We start from the raw sequence: 26,676 nt of genomic DNA, 5'->3' as shown, positions 1-26,676 counted from the left end.
TTTTTTAGTTTTATTGATGCACAGTTGACAAAAATTGTATATATTTAAGATGCAAATGTGATGATTGTCTATACATACACTGAAATGATTACAGCAATCAAGCTAATTAGCATTTAACACCTGATTACCAGTTCTTGGTGAGAACACATCCTACTCTCGTAGCAAATTTAAGGTATATAATACAATATTATTAACTATAGCAAGCGTGCTGTATATTAGATTCCTCAGAACTTAAGACTTATTTTATCACTGAAAATTTATACCCAGTGACCAGTTTCTCCACATGTCACCTTGCCGCAAGCTCCTGGCAATCTCCATTCCCTTCTTAGCTTTTCTAAGTTCTAATTTTTTAGATTCCACATATTAGTAAGATCATACAATATTTGTGTATCTGTATCTGTCTTATTTTACTTACTCGCTTGTCTCCATGTTCATCCATGTTCTCTAAATGGCAGGATTTCCAGCTTTTTTATGGCTGAATAATATTCCACTACAGGTTGATAGGTGGGCAGATCATGTTTTCTTCATCCGTTTATCCACTGATGGACACATACCTTGTTTCCATATCTTGGCTATTGTGAATAATGATGCAGTGAGCATTGGAGCACAGAGATTTCTTAGATACTCTTCTCATTTCCTGGATATATATCTGGGAGCAAGACTGCTAGAACCTATACTACTAGATCTACTTGACATTTTTTTAAGAAGCCCCCATACTGTTTTTCATACTGGCAATACCAATTTACATTCCCAACAACGCTGTCCAAGATTTCTTTTTTTTTTTTTCCTATATTCTTGTTAACATTCGTTATCTATTGGCTTTTCAATTATAGTTATTCTAACAGTTGTGGGTTGATGATCTCATTGTGGTTTAGATTTGCATTTTCCTGGCAGTTAATGATGTTGAGCACATTAGCATGTACCTGTTGGCCCATATGCAGCTATTTAAATTTGAATTTTAATGAATCAACATGAAATAGTAGTAAATATTCAGTTCCTCGATTTCACTGGCCACATTTTGAGTTTTCATTAGCCATGTGGAGTCAGTGTTCCTCTGTTGGATAGCAGAGATACAGAACAGTTTATTGTCTCAGAAAGCTGCATTGGTTGGCACTATTCTGAAGCATTTTATAGCACAAAACAATAAAGAAAAAGAAAGAATGAAAAGGAGATTGACGCTGGGTTGATAGTGACTCTTAATTTAATTTTAACTCATAATTTAATTTTATGATATTCACTTCTTTCCGGTTAGGAGGAAATAAAGGAATGATCACTGTTTGAATCAAGACATTTAATGCTTGTAACCATATCATCATTAAATATTCATGAACATGACTTTTAAATAATATGCATAACCTTAAGCTGTCAGATATTTTGCTTTTTTATGACATACAGTTAGGACTCTGAGGGAAAGACATTTTAAAGTCAAATTTTTAAAAATGTTATTTGTAGGAATTGCAATGCAACAAAGTACGAGAAAATCAGATTTCAATAGAATGTGACGCGACATGCAAGGAAATGAAGCGGAAAGCATCTGAGGTAATGTCATTTTTTTTTTTTTTTTTTAAAGATTTATTTATTTTAGAGAGAGGGTGTAGCGAGCTTGGGGTTGTTGGGAGGAGGGGCAGAGGGAGAGGGAAAATCTCAAGCTGACTCCCCACTGAGTGCAGAGACTGACGCAGGGCTCAATTTCACAACCCTGAGATCACAACCCGAGAAGAAATCAGGAGTCAGATGCTTAACCAGCTGAGCCACCCAAGTGCCCACAAATGTCATTTTTAATGTGCCAATTAATGGCCTTTTCCTATTTATTTTGTGCATTACTTTATGTGCTTATTACAAGGAACTCAAAATCTCATCTTTTTTTGCTTTTGAAAGAAAACCTAGTTTTTTTCTTTTTTAAGATTGATTTATTTGTTAGAGAGAGAGAGAGAGAGAGCATAAGTGGAGAGGAGAGGTAGAAGCAGACTCCCCGCTGAGCAGGGAGCCTGATAGGGGTCTTGATCCCAGGACCCCAAGATCATGACCTGAGCTGAAGGCAGATGCTTCACAGACTGAGCCACCCAGGTGCCCCAAGAAAGCCTCGTCTTCTATGCCTATTTTGAATCCCCAGGTGTGCTCATTAGTTTGTGCTACATTTTTTCTATCCTTGTGCCAGTTCGTGTGTGTGCTCTAAAACAGTTGTCCATCGTAATGTTACTGTAAGCCTCCTGAAAGTTAGGTTAAAATAATACAAAGTAAGATTTTGGAGTTCTTTGCTGTTTGGGTTACCTCTAGTATCCTTATTTCCTTCCATCAGTCCAACTGATGAATAAATTCTTGACTTTGCTTAACACTGAGGATTCTCTTCCAGATAGGGCATTTACAGAAAATGGTCAACTTCAACTCTAGAAAAAGAGTGGTATTTAATAATTGATTATAGACTTAGTATGGTAACTCAAGAGAAAAAAAATCCATTTGAACACTATTTCATTTTGCAGTTTTGTAACTCTTTGAATTGTGATCTAATATCTATTAAGTTGTTAAGCTGAAATGTTTATATAAAAGCTAACACTATCCCTCCCCTCATCTCACAGTCTGTTAGAACCTTGGTAACACTCTCACTATAACATTTACATGTCTTTAGATAATTTCCAATATAAAGGTACCGAAAGTTGTTATGGGTTAGTGGATTCTGGGTGAGAAGATGTTAGAATTCTAAGTAAAATTTGATGATTACAGTGTTAATTAACCTTTAAATATCTATAAACAGATAAAAGAGGCAGAAGCCAAAGCTGCTCTCGAGGAAGAAAAACGAAAACAACAGGTAACTAAACAAAATATTTAATCCATTGTATCATTGTTAGTTTTTATGCAAACTCAAGGTTTATTCCACATACAAACCAGGAGCCAGTCAGCTGTTCCCCGGACTGAAAATAGTATAGTTCCTACAAAACAAAAATTAGCTACTCACTCACTTCAGCTCAAGTATGCTGAGCCTTTGAAGAGGCGTGAAATCTTCTATATTCCCAAATTTAATTCCTTGCCAGTCTCATCCATTCTCCAGTGATATTTGGTTGGTGGATGGGGGTTGGAGTGTGGCAGCTTCCATTTTTTTTTTTTTTTAAGATTTTATTTATTTATTTATTTGACAGAGAGAGAGAGAGATCACAAGTAGGCAGAGAGGCAGGCAGAGAGAGAAGGGAAGCAGGCTCCCTGCTGAGCAAAGAGCTCAATCCCAGGACTTTGGGATCATGACCCGAGCTGAAGGCAGAGGCTTTAACCCACTGAGCCACCCAGGTGCCCGGCAGCTTCCATTTTAAGGCATCTCCTGGAGCCCATGTCTTCACTCACCTAAAAGTATTTGAGTTCTGTTTTGCTGACTTGCAGATTATCTGTAAAAAGGAGTGTTTTGTTTCTTAACCAATGCATTTACTTTAACCATATATTGCCTTATTTCTCTTTTAGATTCTTAAATCCAGGCTTGTTATTTGTTCTTTGCTATATAGCAAATAACAACTACATTCCTGATACCCCCTTTGCTCAAATACCATATTGATTATGTACTCCGAAGAGTGGTTTAACTTTCTAATAGTGACATATAATTATTTGTCAGTTTGCATTTTGAGATACTTATACTTAGCAAGAAGGTTTTATTATTATATGCAAACTGCTGCCTTTTGAATGAGGAAATTGAAATTTGTGTGACTTCAGCGGAAGACATTGGAAACAATTTAGGTAGCAATAAACATGGGCTAAAATGACCTCTGATGTTAAATGGTTTTATTTTTTTACTTTTTTATAAAGATTTTATTTATTTATCAGAGAGAGAGGGGGGAGAGAGCAGCACAGGCAGACAGAATGGCAGGCAGAGGCAGAAGCAGGCTCCCTGCTGAGCAAGGAGCCCGATGTGGGACTCAATCCCAGGACGCTGGGATCATGACCTGAGCCGAAGGCAGCTGCTTAACCAACTGAGCCATCCAGGCGTCCCTGTTAAATGGTTTTAAAAAGTTGATTTGCCTAATATTCCAAAGTAAGTTATCAGAGCTACTTCACTAAAACATGGATTAACTAGAATCCTGGGAGATAAACTTACTAGGAGTAGTTTAGGGTAAAACTTCTTTCCCTTTTTATAAACTATTTGGGTGGAAATTTTAAATATATTCCCTATTTACTGAACTTTTAAACAGAGTGTATAGAACATAAACTATAAATGATGACTGTGGGTCATTATTAAAGCATTAGTTATTTTACTGTGTCAGTTCTCAAGTTTGGCTACTTTTAATGCATTGATCTTGTTCTCTATTTCAGCAACAGCTTGAAAATATTCTGACATTTTGGTTCATTGAAGAATGAATGTGTTAAATTAAGTATTGGATTAGGGCATCTTCAAATGTGGTTATGAGCAAAATAATGGATGTGTTTACTGAAGTTTGTACAGTTGACCCTTGAACGACAGATTTAATCTGTTTAAGCTGTGGGGGTCCACTTACATGTAGCTTCTTTTCAACATGTAGCTTCCTCCAGTACAGTCCTGTAAATGTGTTTTCTCCTCCTTATGATTTTCTTAGTAATGTTTTTCTTTTCCCTAACTTACTTTATTGTAAGAACACAGTATGTGATACATACAACGTACAAAATACACGTTAATCTACTGTTACTGGTGAGACTTTTCTGGTCAATAGTAGGCTGTTGGTAGTTAACTTTTTGGGGAGTCAAAAGTTATATATGGATTTTCAGCTGTGTGTGGGGTCAGCACCCCTCACCCCTGCATTGCTTAAGGGTTAACTTATATTAACTTATATTTCCTTCTGTTAAATAAACAATTACAAAATCTTGCATGGATATTATATATATATTTTAGTTGATGACTATCATGTTTTAGTTCCAATGCACTGTAGTGTATCGTGTTACCTTATCCTGTATAAAGTTAAGTAAATTCTTGGCAGTAGAATAAAAGTCCACATTTTACAGTAAGTATCATCCAGTTATCCTTTCTTAGGACCAGTTTTTATAGAATTCTACTCTTTAAAATTGTCATTTTGATTTAAAGCACGAAGCATTTTCCACTGAAGAATTTCTACTCTATTTGATAAAGATAATCTCGCAGGATTTTTTTTCCCTACTCACTTGAATTTCTTTCAAACAAGCCATTAATGTCTATTATCAGCATTGTAAAAAAATAGAATTATAGGTATTTTTATTCTCACTGGACATCTCTTGGCACTTGCTAGAAGCTGTGTATTATAGAGACTCAGTAGATTAATGGTGTTGATGTATAAAATTAATGTCTGTATTTAGGGCACCCTGATTTAATCAGATGTATCTATATTTAAATAGTGTCAGGGGTGCCTAGATGACTCAGTTGGTTAAGTGTCCACCTTCTGCCCAGGTCCTGATCTCAGGGTCCTAGGATCAAGTCCCCTGGTTGTCATTGTCACCAGGCTCCCTGCTTAACAGGGGGTCTGCTTCTCCCTCTCCTTCTGCCCCTCCCACCTATCACCTCCCACCCCCAGTTGTGTTCTCCCCCTCTCTCAAATAAATAAAACCTTTAAAAAGAAAACTAACTGTAAATAAATAAATAGTGTCAAAGTCAGGCTTATGGTCTGCAATAATCTCTTTTGTTACTCCCCATTTCCCTTTCTGCATACCTAAACTCTGAATTTGTTGAATACAAGTCCATGATGGAGAGAGTTATTTTTTTTTTTAAATCAAATCAATATATTTACTATATACCAATGCTATTAAAACATTTGGCACATTGATTTATTTTCATCTTAGTGGAAAATTTCAGGTCAATGTATATTGATTTTAATAAAAATGATACTGTTTTGGTTTTTGATTTAGGCTGAACTGGAGGCTTTTGAAAACAGACTGAAAGGTCGTCGGAAGAAGAACAGGAAAAGAGATGAAGTGACCGTTGAGCTTACGCTATGGCAAAAATACAAATACTATCTCCTTCCAGCATGTGCAGTTGCAGTTTTAGCGTTTGCATGGTACATAGCCCGTGATGTGGCTTAAGAAATTTTGATCTGGTCACATACCTCAGATTGGATTTAGATAAGTAATTCACTCTGGAATATTAGGAAGTGTATACTGTAGAACATAGATACTCACATTCATCTCTGTATTCCCTTCCAGCTGTTGTTAGGACAGATTTTAAGCTTTATCTTGAGTAGCATACTAGAAGTGGCAATATAACATTGTTTAATAGTGAAAGCATGACTGAAATTGTCAGATATCTCATAAGGCATAGCCTGTGGCAGGGTAACACGTCAGTTGATTGTGCTTCCTTGTGTTAACATAGTTGTCTCACTCACTATTTCACACCAACTTTCTTTCTGCTTTTTGCAAAATTAAAATGAAATTGAGCCATATGTGCAGTAAAAGGAATATGTCACAATGTTTTGGCTACTTATTAAAAGGTACTTTTCTTGATCATGGTTTCTTGATCATGTAACTTTGTACTTTAAAATAATTATTCTCTAAAAGACCTCTTAAACTGTAACCTAAAGCTATATAATTTGATTCCAAAAATTGGTTTATTAGTGAGGAATTTTTTATCAGTTATTGAAATAAGTTTTTATGTAGTAGGTACCTCAGAGGAAAATATAATTGGTTTTTTTTAAATGCTGGGCTGGATTCCTCACATGTGGCTGTTTCTTGTGTAAGAAGCATTTAACTGAAGTTTGGCATGTTTTGTAAAACTTGTATGTGTCTTTTCAGAGTAAAAATAAAAGAAAAACTGGTATTTATGAGCAATAGAAACTGAGCACAGGGCTTAATGAGCTTTATATACTTATTGTCATTTCTTCTTACCATGATCCTGTAAGTAGATTTCAGCTGGAAATAATCAGTTCCTATGAAAACAAGCTGATAGAGAAATATCAGTAAGCCAAATCTGTTGGAATTGTCATTTTAAATGGTTTTGCTATTTAATTTTTGTATGATTGTTTTCATTAAAATTTTTCATACCACATTTGTAACCTTGAATATTTACTATTACCTGAAATATTCAGGAGTCTATAATTTCAGGTTAGGTATTAATATCACTGTATAAAATCTCTGATACTTGATGCAAAACAGTTATTGATAGACACTAAAAAGCCATAGAAGTACATTTTAAACAGAAGTACAAAGAAGGATTTCTAAATTTTGCTGACTTTAATGAAAAATTTTTTAATGTTCTGTTTATTCTTCTAGTGTTAGCTCGTGTCTAAAATGAAAGGCTAGTCATTCCTTTCGTTATGGTATTTGTGTTTGGACTTTAGATTTTTTTCTTTTTTACCTTTCTCAACATTAGGGTACCTGGGTTTGTGTTTCAGAAGCTCTGAGTTAGAGCTGTCGCACTCCAGTCATTTCCTTACTCTAAAATGAATATTAAAGACTGAACAACTAAGTATCTACCTGGGGAGCTTTTGTCATGTATCTCAGAATTTCAGCCTAATAAACAAGCCTGAAGCCTGTTTCCTGTTGGGCTTCTGTTCTGGCTTGTGTTCTTATTTGTGGGGAAGAATTTAGTGATCAGAGGAAGGAGATTGAATGAATAATAAGTTAAGCATTTACTGTTTTTTATTTGCTTCATTAATTTACCTGAAGTCACACACTATTTGATCAACAGGTATGTTTCCTCTGTGATAGGTACTTGGTAGGTCCTAGAGATAACCGTGATCCTTTCTCTTGCGGAGCTGTTAAGGAGCAGAAGAGGACAGGCAGGAAACAGATAACTCAATAAAATAGACATCCTTTCATATGTGATAAGAGGTATTTAAAAATGAAATGGTACAGAAAGTGATTAAAAAAGGGGTGAAAGGTCACTAGCTGCTTTAGATGGGGAAAGTCCCCCTGGGATGGGGACATCCGGACTGACATCCTGAATGACATCCATTTGAAGAGCTGAGGGGAAAGTCCATGAGGGAGTGAAAGTAGCAGGTACCAAGTCTGTAAACCCCATAGACCATGGTGAGGAGTTAGGGTTTTTTCCAGTCACAGTGGGTGGTGGTGGAAGGTTCTAAGTGGGCAATAGTTGTGATTGTTAAGAAGACTGGCTCTGGCTGCTGGTGGAGACAAGACTGTAAGGGGCAGGGGAGGAAGGTGGGTTGGGAGGCAGCCCAGGCTAGAGGTGCTGCTGATGCTGGGCTCCAGCTCCCCACTGCCCTTGAATGCCCTTGAATGCCTAGCAGGAGTTAGGAAGCTGCAGAAATAGTTCTGTGATGAGTAGAAGGGCAATGAGTGGGACAAGATAGAGGAAATAAGATCTTCAAGGTCAAAATGAAGTTTAGTTTGGCCTAAATATGTACATGAATTTGTTCGGGGGGGGGGGGGTGGAAAGCATATTTTGGCATTTTTTGCTTCAATCTGAACCAATTAGAGAAGGACTGGAAAAGTTACCAAATAGCCACTAGGATCAACACAGATAAAACTGCGAATGTGATGGGCTTATCCTCCAACTTACTTGTGTCATTGTAAAAGGTGGATGAGCTTACTATTTGAAATTTGTGGCATATTTATGTTGAAACTTTTAGTTTTAGGGATTGATCAGCACTTAGTGTTTCTATTTCAATTACTTCCGTTATTCAAGTCCAAATGAAGTTCAGATAATCTGAAATAAATTGGTATAGTCTTTGCTGAGATTGCCAGAGAAACTTTATTAAAGAAAAACATTGAAAACATTTGCTTTTCGCAAAGAAGTCTGACGCTTGAACTTCATGGCTATGAATGTTAAAAATGTTAAACACAGATAAGTATGTTTAAAGATGTGATGTTTCAAGATGACCTAAAGCACTTAGGGCCCTTCATGCTATTTCAGATGACCCGGTGTCTCCTCTAGCTGTTATATCCCTGGGTGTTAGAAAGTGAGGCAGATGTTGAAGCTCTGGGGCTAGAACTGACATAGGGCAGCCCCAGAGCTTCAACATCTGCTATTGTCTCTTCTCTGGTCTGCCTCTGTATTGAGTGGCAGTGATTAGACCGCCCTGGGCCTTAGAGTCTGCTTATAAGTTGCTGAGCTGCACAAAGGGAAGAAATGCCCACTAGTGAATGTGGGGTTGTGGGGAGGAGCTGGGAACCCTCAGCTCTCCGGAAGCTCTTAGGGGACAAGAGATCAGGCGTCCACCTGGAAAACCATTCTTCTGTACTGCAGAATCTTGGTTTGTTGAGCAAGTTTAGGTCTCTTATTTGCTGTGCTTCTCCTCTTGCTAAGTTGTCTTTTCAGTTAATGTGGGGGCATGTATTTATGTGGTCCTGTGAAGAATTACCTATATAGAGCCTGTAATTCCACAGCGCAGATTGGTTTGAGTTAAAACACTTTAAAAAAAAAATTTTTTTTAAAAAGATTTTATTTGACAGAGATCACAAGTAGGCAGAGAGAAGGGGGGGCGGGGGGGGGGGGAAGCAGGCTCGGGGCTCCATCCCAGGACCCTGGGATCATGACCTGAGCCAAAGGCAGAGGCTTTAACCCACTGAGCCACCCAGGTTCCCTGAGTTAAAACGCTTTTAGAGAGAACTTCCCTTTTCACCATCATCTGGCCATCCTCTGTCTTGCAATATCTTCTCCCCCAGCACCATACCTGTCAGCGTATCATGCATGTAGTGGCTCATTGTCTCATCTCCTTCACTAGAACGGAAGCTCCATAAGGACAGGAGTGCGGTTTTTTTGCTGTAACCCCACAGTGTTCATGCCCAGCCACATAGTAGATTCTGGTATTAGTTTCCTCGGGCTACCATAGCAAATTACCACAAACAGAATGGCCTGGAACAATGAATTTATTCTCTCACAGTGCGGGCGGCCAGAAGTCCAAAATCAAAGTGACAGCGAGTTCATTCGTTCTGGACACTGAAAAGTGTTCCATGCCTCTCTCTCAGCTTCTGGTTGTGGTCGTCGGTCCTTGGCTTGTCCTGGCTTGTCGACGTAATCACTCCAATCTCACCACCATCCTCCCATGACCTCCTTCTCTGTGTCTGTATTCTTTTCTGTCTCTTACAAGGTTACTCAGGGTCTACCCTGAGTCCATGTAATCTCATTTTAACTAATTACATCTGCAAATACCCTATTTCCAAATGAGGAAGGTAATAATCTCAGGTGGCAAAGAGACATGAAATTTTGGGGATGGATGGGGGGGTAGTATTCAGCCCAGTACAATGCTCAATATTTGATGGATGAATGAATGAATTCGCAGTGTAGTTCTAGGCTGTAAACTCCTTGGGCATTTTTTTTTTACTCTTAATAATCGTGCTGCAGAAAATAGGGGTTAACAGGTCAGTCTGGTTCCAGAGCACTAGGGTTCCAATTCTGGTTCTGCCACTTCCTAGCTGTGAAATCTTGGGCAATTAGTGAACTTCTATGAGCCCTCAGTTTCCTCTTGTAAAATAGTGGCAATAAATGTTAGCTATTATTTTGTGTCTGCAACTATTTTTTTTTAAAGATTTTATTTATTTGACACACAGAGAAATCACAAGTAGGCAGAGAGAGAGGGAAGCAGGCTCTCTGCTCAGCAGTCCCCCAATGTGGGACTCGATCCCAGGACCCTGAGATCATGACCTGAGCTGAAGGCAGAGGCTTAACCCACTGAGCCACCCAGGTACCCTGTGTCTGCAACTATTTTAAAGCACATTATGTTTTAAAAGCTCTCACATAGCCAACGTATTCTCATTTTACAACAGAGGAAATGACGTTTGTTTCAAGAATTAAAAACTGAGAAAATAGGTAAGTCACTTTGTGAAGTACTTGGCACATAGTGCTTAGAAAATCTTAGCTATAATAATAAATGTGACTTAATCTCATAACTTTAAGAGCTCTGTTACAAACTGATTCTTAAATCAGAGAAAAAGAAATCTGTTGTGAACTGAGGCACCTCAGTTTTTGCCCATGCAGTCACTGTCCCTGAGGGGACACTCTCCCTGGGATAGAACAGGCAGAATGCTGGCCAGAGGTAGGGGCATTTGGACAAATTGCGGTAAGGGACCCTGGTTGCGGGGAGGGGGGAACAGCACTAGGTGTGCAAGGACACTAACAATTCCTTTGGAACTTTCACTGGGCCAATTCTTACTAACTTCATCCCAAATGGTTTCTGTGGTGTATTAGGAGGAGATTGATGTCGTGGTAATATATTCAGCAAATAGAATGACTACACAGGCTGCTTTTAATACATGCAGAATATTTCAGTATGCAGATAGGGGTATGTTTTTTCCTTCTTTGAAACGAAAAAAGCTTTCTCCTCCCCGCAATAGGTAAACTCCCAGTTTGCCTGTTTCTTGCTCTTAATATCTTTTTAAAAAGTCAGCATGCTTAGACCTCAGCTAGAAAGGTTACGCTCTAAATTCTGTAAAGCCAGTCCCACATTTTTAAGTATCTTTCCATGGCTTATAGATGTGTGCATTGGTTTCGTAGTGTATTTATTCCACTGGACTGAAAGTTCTGGGAGGGCAGGAACTCTTATTTTGTTCATGTGGCAGCTAGCAGATCCAAAACGAGTTATTGGTTGAATGAATAACTAAATATGTTGTCGGGTAGCATCTCTGTCTTAGCCACTGCTTGCCTATTATCATCCTGGGATGCTTCTTTAAAGTAATCTCTTTCTTGTTCTCAAATTGCCTTCATTTGTAGTACTAAGCACTAAATAGGCCTGTAAATATGTGACCAAAATTTGTTATGTAAAATCACCCTTTCCAGAGGTATATTCACTACCTTTATGTTGACTTTTCTACAGATCTCTTCAAGGTTTGTATTTTTTTTCTCGCTTCTCAGCCTTTTGGCTAAGATCAAGTTTAGTATCTGTTCTTATCAGTTTAAAATTACCTAATTAGTTGGATACCAGGCTAGACGATAAAAATTTCAGAAGGCTAGAAATGTTTCTTGTGAAATTAAAGTATTTTAAGAAGCTAACTGATGGTTGTCATTTTAAGCTGAAAAGTAAATGTCACAAACTTTTAAAATGGAATAATTCAAATAGATCATCGAAGATTACTGTGGGCCCTCTACCTAGTCAGAGTATGAGACTTTTCACATTTTTGTGATTTCTTACATTATAAACCTTTGTTACAAAGTATGTAAAAATAGATGTTTACTTTTTTTTTTTTTAGATTTTTTTATTTATTTATTTGACGGACAGAGATCACAGGTAGGCAGAGAGACAGGCAGAGAGAGGAAGGGAAGCAGGCTCCTTGCTGAGCAGAGAGCCCGATGTGGGGCTCGATCCCAGGACCCTAATGACCTGAGCCTAAGGCAGCCTAACCCACTGAGCCACCCAGGGATCCCCTGTTTACTCTTCAGCTAACAATACTTAAAAGTATTCACTCTGGCCCAACGGTAACGAGAACTAGTTGGGTTTTTTGTTGTTGTTGTTGTTGTTTTGTTTTTGCTGGAATGATGTTTAAGGAATTCTTATTTTACACCGGCAATATAAGCAGCTTTAGTTCCCAGAACATAGTATGGTGGTGGGAAAGGGACACTTGTCTACCTGCACTGGCCATCCCAAATCCTCTGATGGAGACACTTTCATTTCACAGTTCCTGTCGCACCTCCACCAGAGGGCAGAAGTGGAAGAGAAAGGAGGTGAAGGAAATTCATACTTGTCTTCAGAATGCCTCTAGAAATACCGGGGACTAAATCCCAACCTGCTTTTGCAAATTGAGTCAGCTGTGGCTCAGCTCTGCTCGAGATAGACCTGGCTGAAGATTCCACTGGACTCTTCGTTTTCAGGCCGGTGTCCCTGCACTGAAGAGGACTGATGAGGCAGTATTTTCCTAAGAGCACAGTCCTGCAATTACCCTACTTCCGGTCGTCCCAGCTCAGCACTTGGCTAGCTTAGGCTGGCTACTTTGGCTCCCTAAATCTTTTTCATCCCTAAAGTAAACATAATAATAGTACCTCAGAAAGTGGTTGATAGAACTAAGAGAGAATGCATGTACGGGTGCTCAGCACAAAGCTTGGCTCAGATACTAAGAGCTTAAATTTTGTGAATTATGATAAACTTGTCAGATGCTGGATTTCAAGTCCAATGTCTGGAACACTGTTTTACTATACACATGCAATATTTCTTCACTTTTTCATTTCAGAAGCAAAACACCGATTTCCCCCCCAATTTTACAGATGTATCCTCTCTCCAACCCAGCAATAATATTCAAGGAACAGGTGCCTGAGGCATACTTTGTTGACTGTGCATGGCCCCCACCAGAAAAATGGGCATGGATTTATTCAATGACCTCCTGAGTCATCCTTGAAATTTCCATGAAGATCTTGACTGAAGTTGGATGAAAACTCATTTCTAAGAAAAATGCAAGGTATTCTCCTGTCCCCTCCCCCCATACCTTTGACGACTTGGGTTTCAAACCCTAAAGTAATCTTTGCCATTGTAAATGCGTTCAGTGCCCTCGATGCTGTCGGGAGAGCGGATGTTAGTGAATGACAGAAAAGGGGAATTGTCGGCCCGCAGTTGCAGCCTGTGGACGCCTCCCTAGGAAATCGCCACCCAGGTTTATGGAAACAGCCTGAGGTTCTCCGGCAGCGTGCAGCCTCAGCAAAGTCTGGGGCATCTTGCAAAAGCAGTTTCTTCACGTAACATGTCATAGAGGGCAAGTTTCTATTTGCCTAATGCAAATAATGCCGGCCTTCGAAACGTTAAATCTTTTTTGAGAAAACAAATTTGGCCTTTAATTGCCAGTACCTGCAGTTATTTATTTATTTATTTTTCCTTGGGTAGGCTCTGGCTAAAAGAAAATGGTCTAGGGTGAGATAAGATTTGGGCGAGCAGAGAAGTAACTCTTTTGCTCCCAACTATTCTGTCTCCCACAGCCCAGACTTTCAAATCTCATCCTTCCCTTGCTGCCCTCGCGGGGTGCTCCCTAGTGGGGTGGGGGAACCCGCAGTGGGCTTGGCTTTCCCTCTGCCCCGGAGAACTTTAAATGCAAAGAGGTGGGGTTGCAGAGATCTGTCCTTAAGGCTCTTATGGGTGGGACCCAGAGACGGGAGGGTAGGGAGGGAGTGGTTCGCGGGTGGGATCTGTCGAGCAGACAAAATGTGGGGCCCCTGTCCCTTGAAGTTTAACTTGTCTCTTCCCTGAGTGAGGAGCAAGGCGTCCCTAGTAGCCTACCACCCCCCAACCCACGCAGGGGCACGAAGAGGAGAGAAGAGCCACCAGGATAAGAGTGGCTAGAGGAAGAGGCGAGACATGTTCTCCAGGAAACAGCCCCCTGCCCTGGCTCGGGAAGAGAGCTACCGCCCAGCCGGGGCCCCGGAGCAGGTAAGACCCCCCCCACCAAACACGCTTGCCCGCAAACAGGTCGGATGACCTCTCAGTCCGGGTGAATTCAGGGTCAATCCCTCCCTCCCCTACGCCCGCGTCCCTCCGAGCCACCTTCCTCCCCCGCCGTCGGTGAGCTTCGGCTTCCCAGCCGGGCGCTGAGCTCCCTGCAACCAGTCCTCGGGCGCGTGATGCTCCAGGGGTCTCTGAGCGTCCGCGACCCTAGCAGGGTCATGGGCAGAGTTTCGTTCAGCGTCAGAGCCGGGTCGGTCCGGACACCCCGCTCTCCTTGGCAGGGGCGTCGCCACGTCTGCTACAGAGTCCCTCCTAGGCCGGGCGCCCTGCACGCAGTGAGCGGACTGGTCGGTGCGCGGGCGCCCGGGGAGGCTGCCGCAGGAGCCGTCGCCACCAGCCCCTCGCGGGTCCCCCGCTTCCCCGCGGAGCCAGCGCCGCGGACGCGCGACCTGTGCGAGCACTGCGCAGCAGCCCGGCAGGCCCCGGACGTAAGCGCCCCCCAGCCCGCTTTCCAGCTGCGCGCGTCTCGGGTCTCCATCCCCCTCGCAGCCCGGACTCGCGCTCGCTTCCCCGGTGCCGAGCCGGGACCTGGAGCTCACTGCCCATTCGGAGCGTTGCGCACCCATAACCGGTGCTGCTCGCAGCGTGCCGGGAACTCCCGCGCCCCCAGCGCAAACTTTGACTCTGGCGCAAATCAGCCGGGGCACCCCGGGCGCCAGCCTCCGAGGGGCGCAGGTTCAGAGCTGCGCGGGGTTTGGCGGCCCGGATCGTGTCCTGGAAAGGGACCGCGCCGCCCCTAGCTCGGGAGAGGAAAGGTAGGGAAGAGCATCGCGGATGGTCCTCACTGGCCTGAGTCCCCAGGAATGGGGTCTGATTCAGGACGTCGCTGCTCTTGCGGTGACAGGAGGGTCCCGGCGACCGCTCACTGCCGCTCCGTCCGGCCTGCACGGAGTCCCTCTCTGTGGGCGGGGACCCTGAGGGCTGAGCGGGCGAGAGAAAGGTGGTGTCGCGTCGGATCCTGGGGGGACTCTTCCCCTGCTCCCGTGGCGGGCGCCGGGCTCCTAGAGCCACCGGCTCGGGGCGGGTGGATGGCGGTGCAGGCGCTTTTAGCGCTGCTGGTCAGTGGCCCCCGATCCCCGGGCGCTGCGAGCTCGGCAGGACGGCGGCGGGCCAGGCATTCCCAGGGAAGCTGTCCTCGCAGTTCAGAAAGTAGGGCTTTCCTCCTGCGGGAAGCCTCTGAGAACAATGCACGAAGCCTCATTCTTGTAAAAGGCTAAGGCGGCTTCTATACCCATTGTAGTTTGTAGGGTTTTTTGTTTGTTTTTGTTTTTGTAAAGTAATTTCCTGATGGAAACAAAACTGCAAAGGAATGTCTGGCTGCTACCAGAAGGGGAGCCAAGTCAGGATCGTTGTCCAACAACACACGTTTTAGCTGAAGGTGTTGAAATTAAAGATGCTGCAAAACATTAGTTTTTGGCACATCCTGGAGAGAATGTGAAGAAACACTGCATTTTTTTTAAAGGCATAAAATCAATTTTTTGTTAGTCACAATACATTCACCTGCCTTTTTGTGTTATTTGGTCCCCAGTACTTTTGTTCGTGAGATTATGCTAAAAACTAGTCCCCAAACCAGATTCCTGGGGATTGACAGGTTAGAGGTCCGTGTAGACATGTGTGAAAGTGGGGCAGAGCAGTCAGGTTTTCCATAGAATCCTTACCAGGACACCGGGAGTTGCACTATGATGAACTATTCTCAGAGCTTTCTGGGTGGGAAATCTCATAAATCCCAAAACCCCAAGATGCTGCAAAGCTTTATTTAGGGGACGAGGCATCTTCCCAGAAAGTTCCTTGCAGGATAGGCTTACAACTACGATGTTGAAAACCTCTGTTAACCTTCCAGGGGGTTAAATTAAGAGACAAATAATAATTGCCTCATTCATCTCACGGAGTGTATTTCCAGGCATAGTGAAACTTTTTTTTTAAAGAAGATGCATAATTAATTCCATCAGAAACCTTCCTCTTAATGCTGCAGTAATCTTAATAGTGTTCGTCTGGAAGGCATCAGTGCTTCTACCACATGCACCAGCTGGGGTTTCATTTTGGAAAAACCACCTTTTCCACCAGGCCTTCATCTGGGTTTCAGTACTTGCTGGCTCTATTTTCCTTCAAGCCCCTCAGTTGCCCTTCCCCATTGTTGGGGGGCAGACAGGAAGGAGGTTCAGGGAGAAGCTGAGCAGCCTGTTATCTCCAGATAGTTAGCATCGTCACCCTCTAAAATCTGTATTTTCAGATCTCCTTACTCTTAGCGAGGTACTCGGTTGCTTATTTTTCCTCTAACCCTCACCTCTAGCCTCCCTTGACATAAAGACCTAAAGTCTTAGGGCTTTTCGGTTTCTGAGTGTCTTACTGCTGGGGAATGGGAGCTCCTTGAAGACCAGGAAAGCTGCAATACAGAATTTTCCTGAAGGGATCCAAGGCAGAAGGGTTTATTTCATGTGACACTGACCTTAATAAGTTATTTGACAAGCATGTGTCCGTGTGTCTTGTTTGCCCCATCAGGGTTTGGAAGATGGGGCTGGTTGGCTTAAGTACACTGACCTGTATGGAACACTAGATCCACAGGAAACACTCAAGCAACCTCCAGACTGTTCCATGAATTCTACTCAGACACGCGCACGTGCACACAGACACACGTGCGTGCTTTTGTGGTTTAGACTGTTCAATGAGGGTAGCAAAGAAAGAAGTCGCAAGAATGAAAGATGCCCTTAGCTTGTGTGCCTTGGAGAGGAGAGTATGGGTTCTGGTGTCTAAGCGATATTCAGATCTCTGGCTTTAACCCTTAAAAGTGACAAGGCTCAGGGCAAGTCAGATGCTGCCGTTGAACCCTAATGTCCTCATCCAGCAAATGGGGAGACTATTTCTAACCATTGATAAGAATGCTGTGAGGATTAAGGAAATGAGTAAGTCCTAGAAATACTATCTGTACTATTGGTCTCCCTAACCTATTGTTATTTACAGAACTGGTTTCATCTCAGACTCAATAAGTCTACGCCAGACTTCTCTCCACAGCACTGCTTCTGGGAGTCTAAAGCTGTGCTCTACAATGGAGTATTTGCTGGTCACACATTGTTACTTAAAATTAATGTCATTATTTGAATTCATCAAAATTAAATCCAATTAAAATTCATTTCTGTTCTTCAGTCTCACTAGACACTTTGACCAATGATAACCATATTATGTCAATAGAACATCATTTTCAAGACAGAATGTTCTCTGGAACTTTCTTTCACTTGAGTAATTATTTAATGAGGCTCTTGGATGATACAGGTTTTCTGTCCGGTGCCTCCTTTTGCCTCTTTTCTTCCCAAGGAGTGGTTTTGTACTGCTAAGTCACTTCTGTTTTGCTGACATTTCTGACACTGCTGGGGCATTGTTGAATGGTAAATGACTAGAGCCCTTTATAAATAAGTCAACGAGTGTGAATTAGCCACAGAGTCCTTGGGCATTCTCCCCTCAGCCTTGATGATTTTTGCTAATGTATCATTCTTCCCCCTCACAATGAGCTTTATGACTGATGGTTTTCGTAGTATTAGAGCAGAAAGTCTAATCTAATAGAGGGAGGCTTTTCTCTCTCCCTTGTGCCCTGACATGTTGATTTTTTACAAGAATGACCATACTCGAAGACTGGGTTCTATGTTTGCATCAAATCCATTGAAAGTTCGGGCGCCTGGGTGGCTCAGTGGGTTAAGCCGCTGCCTTCGGCTCAGGTCATGATCTCAGGGTCCTGGGATCGAGTCCCGCATCGGGCTCTCTGCTCAGCAGGGAGCCTGCTTCCTCCTCTCTCTCTGCCTGCCTCTCTGCCTACTTGTGATCTCTGTCTGTCAAATAAATAAATAAAAAATCTTTAAAAAAAAAAAAATCCATTGAAAGTTCAATTTATTCAGATTTGAAACTAGCACCTCCGCCTTATTCTGTAGGACCCAGTCCTGAACCTATCACCATTTGACAGGCTATTTATTTTCCCTCTTTATGTTGATTGTTTTCTCTGTCGTCTTGCTCTCAGGGAGAAGCTTCTCATATTCCCTTCTCGGGGAATATCTTCTCAGGCAGAGATATTTCTGCGTTTTTGTTCATGGCTAGAAGAACGCTTGGTACATAGTTGGTACTTACTAATTATTTGTGAATGGATGACCGTACAGAGGCGTATTTGGAACTACGTAGGATGGGCAGATGCTGCATTAGGGTCCATGAGCTCTATAACAAATAACTGCAAACTGCGTGGCTTAACACACCAGAAATTTACTCACTCAAGTCCAGAATCAAAATGTCAGCAGGGCCATGTCCCTTGAAGGTTCTATGGAAGAATCCATCCTTCCTTCTTCCTAACTCTGGTGGTTGCCGGCAATGCTTGGCATTCCTTGGCTCGTAGCTGCGGCACTCCAGATGCTGCATTCCTAGTCCCTCCCTGCATTTCAGTGCTCTTTCCTCTTACTATAAGGACATCGTATTTGGTTTAGGGCTAAATCTAATTCCGTATGACCTCACCCTAAATAAGTCCAAAGGCAAGACCCTATTTCCAATAAAAGGGTCACCTTCTGAGAGATTCCAGCGGACATGAGTTTCAGGAGACGTGGTTCAAACCAGTACAGATGCAGATAAGTGATCCTTTCCCTGCCTGGATTCCTAACCCCCTGGAGGTTGATTTTGTTTCTGGGACTTTGCTAAACCTGTTTTATGCCAAATATAGTCCCCGGCGTTGGTTATTCCTACAGACAAATAATCACATGCAGGATGGGGAGATTAGGTCTGCTTCCTACGCGGGCAGGCGTGGAATACGTGGGCTGGGTCATCTCTGATTGCTGGAGCCGCTGCCCCTTCCTGAACCTGTTGCTATTCCCAGTCCTGTCGCTAGCCTCGACTTCTTTGTCTTTGCTCAAATAGAGCCACTGTTGTCCTAGAGCGCTGGCTGGTCTGCCTCACCCCTGAGCGTTCTGCAGCAGTGTTTGCTCAGCTCGGAGCTCTGCCGAAGGGTGCCCGTAAATTATGCTTTTCGCTCAGCCTGCTGGCAGTTGCCTCCATCCGCTCACCTCCCAGCAGCTGTTTGAGTGTTCTCCTGCGGTACATTTCTGCATGTCCTCGCCATCAGAGCTGGTGGTGACAAGCGTGGTATCAGTGCTTGATGGGCTGGTTGGAGACCCAGGGTGGTTCTGTAGGTGATCTCTCTTACCATTTGGTTATCAGTGCTGCAACTCTGCTGGCTGCTCAGGCGGACACCTGTGGGGAAAGGCCAGGCATCCAACAGTGTAGCTGAGGAGTTGGGCAGAAAATATAGGGAGGAGTGGCAAAGAACATTTCGGTGCCACTCGTTGTAGTCAGCCCAGGACCCCTTTGGCCTTTATTAGGCTGAAAGTGTCTGAAGAACATCTTTTATTTCCAGCATTTGGGAGATTTCTATAGAAAGGTGTTTATGCAGCTGAGAAAGGGAACCCTGTCACTCTCCAAAGCCATGAGGTCATTCTGCAAAAGCGTCACAGGAGCATAGTAAATGTTGATAGCACCAGGAAATCTTAATGTGGAGCTTCCCTGAACCCCATGAGCAGCGAAAAATCTCTATAAACCATTCCATGTGAATTTTTGTGGCTAGGGCACCATAACATCCTGAGAGTCATGTACCAGAGCTAAATAACTTCAACTTTAGAGAATCAGCCACACAGCCAGGACAAAGGGAAGAATAGATTTGCTCACCAACATTCCTCTGCCAGGCACAGTACTAGGCTTTGGGGTACACCAGTGGACAAAACACAAAGGTTCATGCACGTGTGGAGCTTAGCTTCTAACTAAGCAGTGATCACAGAATCAGGAGTGCAGGGAAGAGAAATAACTGTTTAAGCAGTTTTGCCTTCATTCTGCCTAGTGCCAGGGAGAGAGCCCAGTGGTAGGGAACCCATGGTTCGTTTCAGAACACCGGTGTCTACGTAGCCACCTTGCAGTCCTCCATGTGGTCCTGTGTTTAAAGCTTTGTGCCTTCTTGTCCTCAACCCCAAGCCAGTTAATTCATCTAGTACTCAACCCATGAGCCTGTTCCACCCCTGGACAAACTAACCATATGGGGTTAATGGACAGAAGGTGCCTTGGTCTCTGGTGTGGTGTTTTCCTTAGGGATTTGCAAGGATTATTTTGATACTCACCTTTGCGGGTCTATTTCAGGGCCTCATCCTGTAAGCAAGATGACACTCCTCTGTAGTGTGCTTTGGAGATCAAAGCTGTATTATTTTGCTTAATCTATTTCTCTGTGATCATTCAGAACAATTTTGCCCAAGTGGAACAAACACAAGAAATCACAAATGGGAGTTCTAGTCTTCATCTGACACTAAGTTGCTTTGAGACTACAGAAGTCAGCCTGTTTGATCCCAGTGCCCTCACAGGTAAAATGAGGTAGTTGGACGAGATACTCTCCAAGGTTTCTAGATCTAAAAGCTGAAGTGTTAATGCAGCGGAGAAAAGGAGCAGAGCATTGGGCCCTTTTTTTCTTTCTTTACCCCCTCTCGAAAGTGCTATTTGGAAGAAAGTGCTATTTGGGGAAGTGCTATTTGGTGGACCTTAATGTCTGCTTCTCTCTTTGTGGGTCTTTTTGCTGATTCTTCTTACCGTGACCATCTGCCGAAGTACAGAATTCCATCCCCAGACTGATCAGATGAAATCTGATCACCAGAGCCCGGATTTGTCTAGTGGTACCTTTTCTGACTATAAGTCAAGGCCAAGCACTTCACCAACGCATGTGACTTATGGGTGGTGGGAAGAATGGGGTGAGACCGTCATGGGGGCTGGGGTCTTCCAGCAGATGGCCCAGGATCAAGCTAGGGGCCAGGTATGCCTCTGGGCATAGCCAAGGAGCAGTTTGACACAGGAGAAAAACCATTTTCCTAAATGGCTAAGTAGGTACCGCCCCCCCCACCCCCATATTCTGTTAAGAAACAAAAAATAATAAAAATGTGTTTAGAGTAGTAAAGGAGCCGACTTCTTAGGGAAAAAGGAAGAATTGTTGGATCTCTGAAATCTAGGAAGCCTGGTTATAAAATAACTCGGGAAGTAGAGTGAGCCTGATTAAACCATTAAAGCTGGGGAAGTAGGCTCACGCAGCCCTGGGTTCTCAGGCATGCAGACCAGACTCATCATTTAGCTGCTGGTGCCTCCAGCAAGTATATTTCCCTCTGCTCAGTTTCCTCCTCTGAACAGTGGAAACAGGATCCCTCATGAGAGGGTTGTGAATAAGGAGTCAGTAAAATAATGTTTTGTGGAGATGCTTTGTAAGAATACAAGTTGCTAGGGGGCTCCTGGGGGGCTCAGTTGTTAAGTGTCTGCCTTTGGCTCAGGTCATGATACCAGGGTCCTGGGATCGAGCCCCACATTGGGCTCCCTGCTCAGCGGGAAGCCTGCTTCTCCCTCTCCCACTCCCCCTGCTTGTGTTCCCTCTCCGCTGTGTCTCTGTCAAGTAAATACAAGTTGCTGAATTATTTTTTTCTTTTTCCTTTTTTTTTCCTTTGGTTACTATTATCTGTGGAGAATTTAGTTGTGCCTGTCCCTGGATAATATCCCTCTTGATTTGAAATCTCAATTCTGTGTCATCAGTCGCTCTCCCTAGAGAAGGCTGAAAGAAGAAATGTTGTTTTCTATGTCTGGGCTCCCTCATGAGTACAACAAAAATACAGCGACTGGCATTTAACATCACTCTGCTTCCTTTGTGGTGTTTCTTCCAACACCATCCCTTAGAAATATAATGCCGGCCACAAAAGTAGCTACATTTGAAAAAAAGCGAAAAGAAACAGATTGAGGTTAATGTAATTTATTTAACTCATTGTACCTAGGATTTTATAATTTTAACCTGGAATCCATACAAAAATTATTCATGAAATATGTTACTTTTTTTAAAAAAATAATAAGTCTTCAAATTTCAATACTCTCATGGCACATCCCAATTCAGATGGGTCAAATGTCTGCACTCAGCAACCACATGTGGTTGGCTAGCAACTACCGTCTTGGGTAGGACAGACCAAATGGAATTGGTTGAATAGTGGCCCCCCAAATATATCCATGAATGCCCCCTTTTATGGCAAAAAGGACTTTGCAGATGTGATTGGTCAAGATTGTGAGATGGGGAGATTATCCTGGGTTATTTGGGAGGACCTGATGGAATCCCCATCTCCTTGGGCAGGAGAGTCAGAGTCAGAGTGTAGGGGCCTATTTTAAGCCAGAGCAGCCCCACCTCGGTTGAACAGCCATTTTGTTGTTTATGCAGTAAAACTTAAATTGACCCTGCTCACACAGCCCCCCCCCCCCACCCTGCCCCAGGGGAACTTACTTAAAAGCAAGTCCGGGAAACCAATCCCAGGTAACAAAGCCCAAATACAAGGGTGGGTCAGGTCAGGTGGAGATGACAGAGCTCAAATGCAGGGATGAGTTGGGTTCTGTGGAGACATCCAATCAGTAGAGCGAGTATACTGTCTCCCTAGCTACCAAAGAGTGTGGGCCCCACCTTTTGGCGCCAATTCTGACTAAGGTGATAGGCGAGTTCAAATAGCTACTATTTGAACTAGTATGGTGAATTGTAATTCAATTGGCCACCCATGTGTGACCTAGCATGACTGTGCAGATTTCTCTGTGTATTACAATCTCACTCGCCACCTGTGTGTGGCCAGGCCCAACCACATGGCCTTTGCTCTATAAAAGTTAGTCTGTGAGGCAGGGAGGGGGTCGCCCTCTCTGTAAGGGGCAGCCCCGACCGGTCTGTTCGACGGTTGGTTTGATTCTTGATGCTTGGCATGAAATAAAGCTCTGCTTGAACTTTGCTTTGTATCAGTCTCGCTCCTTTGACCATGGACCCATTATTGGGGGACCCAACAAGAGAAGGAAACAATGAGATGGTGGGTCCACGTGGAGATTGGAGAGAGGTGTTTTCAAGATGCAGGAACTTCCGCCAGCCATGGCCTACAGATAGGTAGCAGCTAAAAACTGGAAAACACAAGGAAACAGATATTCCTCTGAGGAAGGGGCCTTGCTGACACCTTGGCTTTGGTCCAGTGAAACTGACTGCAGACATCTGACCTCCAGAATTATGAAGGAATGAGTTTGTGTTGTTGTCAGCCACTGTGGCAAATGGTTACAGCAGCCATAGGAAACTAATTCCTTACTGATGGTCTAATGTTAACATTGTTTCTAGGACCGTTTTGAGAAGGTGTCCGTCTGACTCCCATCAGCTTAGACAGTTACGGTCACTGGCTTCATCCCAGCCCGGGCTGGGGTAGCGATGCCCCGTCATTCCTAGGATTGGTGCACATGATAGCCGTCCTCCCTGAGCAGTGGCGTCTGTTTCTGACTGACTTGATTGCATCCTTTTTCGATGGTAAAACTCAGCTGATGTCATTGTCCTTGAGGATGAATAGTGGAGAGAGGATACAGTACAGAGGAGGGAGAAATGGTTGAGAAAAAGTTACTGGCTCTCTCTACTAGCCACTCAATGTTTTCTTAAGTCTAAAAATGTGCTGAAAATGATGTCTATTAATTTTTTAAAAAAAGGTATGGCCCTGTGGGTTTGGTAGAAGTAAGGTCATTCTTACATCTTTATCTGTGAATGTTAGTGAATGTGATTGGACTGCTAATTCTTAATGTTTAGTGAGCAAGAGAATCACTGGGTGAGACCCAAGAATTTGCATTTCTAACAAGTTCCTGGGGCTGCAGATACAGCAGGTGGGCAGGGAGGTATTGGGAGAGCAGGCCCGGCCTCCACGGGGAGGGTGCAGCCCTATTGCTGGGAAGGCTCCCAGGCCAGTCTCCCCTCCCCCACCAGTGTATACACAGAATCCTCTTCCAACAATAAGCCCAGTGGGCCGTTGCTAAGAAACTTGAGAGTGGGCACCTCTCCTCTTGCCTGTCTCTTTTGTGTCTCCCACCCTGAGGTCTAAAGTAGATGACAATCCCGAGATCCCCAAGTCTTAGCTAAAAATACTTTATTTGCCACAGAGGCCAGCTGACTTCTCAGATTTCCCAGTTGGAGTGAATCCCCCAGACCCGGGGCTGCCCCAGTGGAAAGGCTATAAACAGAAAATACCAAGTTAAAAATAGCCCTGGGGAGGCCCCTCAAAGCTCTCACACCCAGCTGCCCACAGGAGATGACCAGTTCTGGGCAAGGGGCGAGTGGGGGGATCAAGCCAGGAAGGACCGAGGAACTGTGGCTGCGTCCCTGTTCATCCTGTGGAGGAATTAGGGCAAATTTTAGGGACTAGCTTCCTCTCTCCTGGTCTTGGTGGGTTTTGGGTTTTTGTTTGTTTGTTTGTTTGTCTTTTAATGTAAATTCTAGAATTAGTAACTATAGTCCTAAACCTGGGTAATGGTCATTTTTATGCCTCTATCTTCTGCATGACAATAAAATTGAGCTTCCCATCTTTTCTGAAATGGAAAAAAGAGATGAGTCCTTCCAAAGGTGTCCTTGGTGAGAAAATCAAGTGGTCCCTTGGAAGGACTTGTAAGAGCTGATTTGCGTGCCAGGATCGGTGGTCCAGGTCACGTTGGGGCCACCTCCAATTGTTTGCCTCAATCCCTCCCATCTAGCACTCACACTTTTTTTTTTTTTAACATTTTATTTATTTATTTGATGGACAGGGATCACAAGTAGGCAGAGAGGCAGGTAGAGAGAGAGAGAGAGGGGGAAGCAGGCTCCCCCCTGAGCAGAGAGCCCGAAGCGGGGCTCGATCCAGGCCCCTGAGATCATGACCCAAGCTGAAGGCAGAGACTCAACCCACTGAGCCACCCAGGCACCCCTAGCTTTTTATTTGGATTGTTCTGACTTTACCTCTATCAACCGAATGTCACTAAGAGGAACAAAAATGCTCTCTGGGTAAGAGATAAATATTCCTAATTTACAATATTCTCCAATCATTTTGTGTCAGAAACTCCTAATGGCAGGCACCATTCTTCCTTTCCTCCTTGAAGAGAACTTTCCCAACAACTGAAAATTATCTTCTTTCTGGAAAAAAATTATTTAATTTCCCTAGTGGAAGTAAACAAAACTCATGGAATAACTGTTATGATTTTCATTAAAAATTTTTAAAAATTAAAACAAAATTTCTTTTAAACTTTTATTTATTTATTTTTTAATTTTTTAAAGCAGGCTTTCCTTCTTAAAAAAAATGTGTTGTTTCTCCACTCACATTTCTCAAAGACAAAGGAAAAATATAAAAAAAATTATCCAATTTGGCTTTTTCCCTGTTAATAGAGTGTTGAATGCTCTGCAGTGTGGCCAGGACATTGGTCAAGTTGGAAAGGAAGCGATGTACTCAGAGCTTCTCTGATGGTCTGGCTGCAGCAGCATCAAACCCTGAAATACACGTTATACACGCTCATAACCTCCTGACCTCAAGGTAAGGGAGAAGACTGAAGGATCCAGAGCTTGTGTGTGTGTGTGTGTGTGTGTGTTTTATCTTTTTTAACGAAGTGGGAAAAAAGTGAACAAAGGAAGAACATGATTGCTTTCTATAGATTTCAAACCTTTGATTGGATCTTTCTATTCTTGTCCCCACGGTAAAGAGCCGAATCCTGAATTTGTTCTCTGGGTGGAGCAAACCAGGGGTAGTGCAGTGGCCAAGACCTTGGCTGTGGATGGGCACGCTGCGGGGTGTGTTGGAGCCCAAGTAGGGAAAGAAGGGTTGGGAATGGAATCAGTCTGGGTGTGGGGTCAGAGCTTGGTGGGATGAAGAAGGCATCCATGCATGGGTGGGGGCAGCTGAGGCAGGATGTCAGATCTCAGCGTGAGCATGGCGCCCCATAGGGCGGTGGGGCTGGGAGACTTGTTGCAGCCTGGAGGACTGATCAAATCATTACATATATTAAGAATAAACCACATCGGGTGCCTGGGTGGCTCAGTGGGGTAAGCCCCTGCCTTCGGCTCAGGTCATGATCTCAGGGTCCTGGGATCGAGTCCCGCATCGGGCTCTCTGCTCAGCAGGGAGCTTGCTTCCCTTCCTCTCTCTCTGCCTGCCTCTCTGTCTACTTGTGATCTCTCTCTATCAAATAAATAAATAAAAATCTTAAAAGAAAAAAGAATAAACCACATCTCTTGCTATTGGAAACAGGAGTTAAAGATAGAAGAAGGCAGAGAGCTAAATCTAGAACCCTGTGATATGGGATTGGAATTGGAGGTTCGGGTATAAATGTGTGTTTCAACATAGAAAGATAGATGAGTAGAGATGTAATGTGTGTATGTATATGTGCACAAAAGGTAAATACATTCCCCCCTGTGGCTCTACTCTGCTGAAAGACACCAGGAACAGTGACAACCTAAAAGCAGTGAGCAAACACTGTCGGTTCCAAGGGACAGCCAGCTCTAGGTTCTAGATAGCATTTTTTTTTTTTTTTTAAACAAAAAGGAATGAAGGTTCTTGGAGAAAGG

The 26,676-nt window shown here is 43.2% G+C and overlaps 2 protein-coding genes and 1 pseudogene across 6 annotated transcripts in view; all 3 read left to right on the top strand.

Moving 5' to 3' along the window:
- NFXL1 (nuclear transcription factor, X-box binding like 1) overlaps positions 1 to 6,958 on the top strand; it is a 76,474-nt gene extending 69,516 nt beyond the window's left edge. For 4 of the 5 annotated variants that reach the window (XM_059383456.1, XM_059383449.1, XM_059383463.1 and 1 more), the window contains exons 21-23: positions 1,453 to 1,539; positions 2,753 to 2,806; positions 5,827 to 6,958. In XM_059383456.1, coding sequence (XP_059239439.1) covers positions 1,453 to 1,539; positions 2,753 to 2,806; positions 5,827 to 6,000 — 315 coding nt within the window. In that variant the 3' untranslated portion in view covers positions 6,001 to 6,958. Of the gene's footprint in view, positions 1 to 1,452; positions 1,540 to 2,752; positions 2,807 to 5,826 lie in introns of those variants that run through there. The other variant, XM_059383480.1, reaches the window with a different exon arrangement.
- Positions 6,959 to 11,713: 4,755 nt separating this feature from the next.
- LOC132008537 (U2 spliceosomal RNA) lies at positions 11,714 to 11,868 on the top strand (annotated as a pseudogene).
- A 2,038-nt stretch (positions 11,869 to 13,906) lies between these two features.
- CORIN (corin, serine peptidase) overlaps positions 13,907 to 26,676 on the top strand; it is a 248,162-nt gene continuing 235,392 nt past the window's right edge. Inside the window, exon 1 of the mRNA XM_059383438.1 lies at positions 13,907 to 14,219. Coding sequence (XP_059239421.1) covers positions 14,148 to 14,219 — 72 coding nt within the window. The 5' untranslated portion in view covers positions 13,907 to 14,147. The remainder of the gene's footprint in view (positions 14,220 to 26,676) is intronic.

The sequence above is a fragment of the Mustela nigripes genome, chromosome 1, assembly GCF_022355385.1.
Source record: "Mustela nigripes isolate SB6536 chromosome 1, MUSNIG.SB6536, whole genome shotgun sequence".
NCBI lineage: Eukaryota > Metazoa > Chordata > Mammalia > Carnivora > Mustelidae > Mustela > Mustela nigripes.
This window is presented reverse-complemented; position numbering and strand designations above follow the sequence as displayed.